General features: G+C 51.6%; 1 protein-coding gene across 1 annotated transcript in view; it reads right to left on the bottom strand.

Annotated features, from left to right (window-relative positions):
- Window positions 1–3457: 3457 nt before the first annotated feature.
- Window positions 3458–3532, bottom strand: part of PHOX2B (paired like homeobox 2B) — a 2122-nt gene continuing 2047 nt past the window's right edge. Inside the window, exon 3 of the mRNA XM_015623784.2 lies at window positions 3458–3532. This exon is cut by the window's right edge and continues 381 nt beyond it. Coding sequence (XP_015479270.1) covers window positions 3458–3532 — 75 coding nt within the window.

Below are 3532 nucleotides of genomic sequence, written 5' to 3'. Positions count from 1 at the left end.
CCCCATTAATTTCTTTACTGGAGCATGTTTTGGCTTCTTAGGTCCTTTTGCCCAGACCTCCTTGCTTTGTGAGCCTCAGAGCACCTCTTAGTGTTGAGGGTCATCTTGCCTGTTCAGCTCTCACCAGTACCACTGGTAAGCAGCCTTTTGGCATCCTCTTTCTGCCCGAGCTCCTGCTGGGCACCCCATGGCCATCCTCTAGCAGCAAACCTTAGGTTATTTATCTAACTGATTCTCCTTTTCAAACTCCTGCCTTTTCAGACAGGCAGGAGATGTAAACTTTGTGTATTTTCAAACCATCCATTTCTATTTGACTGAGCAATCATGAAGGTTGATGAATTAACCATTCCAGCTGGTCTGCCACAGGCCCACTGGTCCTTATGAATGAGGGAGGAGTGTCATATGCCACAGGCCTCCCATGGTTCCCCTTGCCATGGATGGTTAACCAGAATATGGAAAGCAGTGGCTGGGGAAAAGACTTAGGGGTCAGTGACAGAACAGAATTCTCCAAAAAGGACTAATGGTAAGTTAAGATACCTAAGTGTAAAACTGTGCTCAGAAATACAGAAGTGATCTGAGCTCTGTATGAACCATTATAGAGGGAGACACTGCGCTGTTTGGTACTATCCTAGCATCTTTTCTGCAAGGCATCTTCGGAAACAGGAGAGAGTGGTTCTGTGTCTGGAAAATTTGTAGAAGTTTGAGCCATAGGGACTGTGGGAGACATAAAGAACATGGCCTATTTAACTTTCCAGGAAGAAGATAGATCAAAATGCAAACCAGTTTACAGTGTGAGAAAAGAGAGGTCTAGCAGATCAGCAGCTAGATCCACTGTAGGAAGTTGAAGCCTTTGCATTAGAAATAAAGCCCAAGTTTTAGCTGACAAAATAGTGAACTTGGCCAAAAAATAGTAGTGTGTTGTCATCCCTTGATGTTTTCAAATCATAACTGCATGCCATAAAATCTAACCTCATAGTCTTCACATGGCCTGACCAGAAGGGATATCTCTAAATCACCCTTGGCTGGTTGGTTGCTTTACTGGTAATACAGGTCTCTCCTTTTCTAAAAGCTCAGGTGTCGATTCAGCCATGGTAAAGCAGATGGAGCACTGCAGCTTCTCCAGCAGGAAAACATTTACATGTAGATCTGCTCAGCAGTCCACAACTGGGTAATTCCTAGAGGCAGACCATTTACTTTTAACAAAGATATTCTTAGATTGTGGAATCACTTTTGGGAGAAAAATTAAAATTACAAAATCTGCCCACATTAAAACAAAACACATATTCAAAAAAATGCATTCAAGTTGTGTTCCTCCAGGAAATACACTCCATATTTTATTGTAGTATTTTAAACCCGATGATTCAAGTACTTTATTAATGAAAGAGCACTTGCTCCATTTGCCATATTTTTAATCGTGCTGCCCCCAGCCCCCCAGCCATGCAGATGCAGATGACAAGGCCCTTGCTAACTTTGCTTCTCTGCCAAACCGACAGACATTTCTTTCTTTTTTTTTTTCCACGGACTGTGCCAGAGTCAGAGAGAGTTCATCGCCCCCCTGTCCTTGCAGCGAACCCTCGAGTGCCCGGCCGCGGGAGCTGCCCTGCCAGGGGGCACAGGCATGAGCAGCGACCCCTCCTCTTCTCGGGGAGGAAACCTGACCTTGCCTGAGGATTTGCTACGGGAACGGGTTGCCTGCTCTACTTGGCCACTCCGGGTGTCTTCAGCTTCCCTGTGCTCCGCGGGGCCCCGGCACATGGGCCCCGCCGCCCGCTCCCCCGGGGCAGGGCAGGGCAGGGCCGGGCCGGGCCGGGTGCTGCCCCGTCCCGCTGCTCCCGCTGCCGGCCGCCGAAAGCAGCCCAGCCCCGTGTGTGAGGCCACCAGCCCCGCTCTCTGTCCCGCTCTCTGCCCTCGGTGTCGGCAGAGGGATTCAGCAGAAGTGGGATCTCCGCCCGCCGGCGGCAAACCGGGCCTGTGTGTTTTGCCCTTTTTGTTTTAACGGATATCGCTTAATATTGTCCATCTCCAGTTTCCGAGGTAGTGACAAAAGGTCAAATCTGACACACCTTCCTCCCCCCAGTCAGCCCGTTTGCAAATAATTAATAAGGGCACAATTAGGCAGTAATGGTGGGACGGACATTTATGGTCTTCCTGACGGTAACGGGGATTGATGCTACTGAGCAAATCTTTTGATGATACGGTTCAGGTTCTGCGACGTACGCCTTGGATCTCTATCAGAAATAACCCCGACACCTCCCCCCAAATAAAGCCCTAACAAGAAGTCAGAAGAGCACCATAACTACATTTGCTTTTGGCTTTTATTATCAACAATCAATTAATGGTACACTCTTGGAAAACTATATGCACATGTAGAAATATTTCCCCTTTTAAATAGAAGCATTCATTTTAACCACATATAAATAAATCTGGAAACCCTGAACATAATTTATGACCATTATGCTCACAAACATATTCCAACAGGTAGGGAAAAGGAAAAAAATGAGACGACATGCAACCAATAATAAAAATATATATAATTGCCTGAACCTGGTCTCTCTAAACGCAAAGGGAACCGAACCCGTGAGAACCTTATTTCTCCATAAAGACACGCCATAGAGACTACGAGAAGGGAAAACATTATTCATACGGTCAACTAGACAAGTCTGTACTGATATTAACACTATACAGTTGAGTCACAGAACACAGTCGTAGAAAGACACGGAAAAAGAGAAAGCATACCTGGCGACATTCAACTAAGAGCTATAGTTTGTGCCTTTTAAAATAAAATTAGAAAACCCTAACGGAGATGCCTAAAAACTGCGTAGACCGTGTAATAATAATAATAATTAATAATAATTAATTAATAATAAATACAGGCCGCCCGCCGTGAGGAGCGTGGGCCCTGCAGGGGCCGGATCCGCGGTACAGGAAGCGGCGGCGGCCGCCGGGTTAGAGCTGAGCCCGGCGGGGCTCCGGCGACGGCGGCAACGGAGAGACCCAAGACCCAACGAAGGGACAGTGACACCGGACGGTGGAGGAAGGACCACCCCCAGGCGCGGGGCCGGGGTCGGCCGGAGGGTGGCGGGGGAGGAGGGGAGGAGGGGAAGAAGACACTTTGTCCCTCCGGCTGACCGCGAAAAGGAACTTAAAAAAACCCCACGGGCGAGGAGGGTGCCCCCCCTCGCGGCCGGGCCGCCCGCGGGCACAGTCCCCGCGGCCCGCCGCTCCCCCGCGCCCGCGCAGCGCTCCCCGCCCGGCCGCCCCTGCCCCGCCCCGGCGGAGGCGCTGCGGGGCCGGCCCCGCCGCCGGGCCGGGGGCGAGGGGAGCCGGGCGCGGCCCCCCGTGGGGGCGCGGGGTCCCTGCCCCGCGGAGCCCGGCGCAGCCCGGGCCCCTGGTCATTGCTATGGGCGGGCGGCGGATACTAATGAGCGGGAGGGGCCGCCGCCGCCGCCGCCGCCGCTCAGAACATGCCGCTCTTGACGAGGCTGCCTTTGGTGCCTCCGGGCCGCTGCAGCGAGGAGAGGACGCTGGCGAA

This window comes from Parus major, chromosome 4 (assembly GCF_001522545.3).
Source record: "Parus major isolate Abel chromosome 4, Parus_major1.1, whole genome shotgun sequence".
NCBI classification, from domain to species: Eukaryota; Metazoa; Chordata; class Aves; order Passeriformes; family Paridae; genus Parus; species Parus major.
This window is presented reverse-complemented; position numbering and strand designations above follow the sequence as displayed.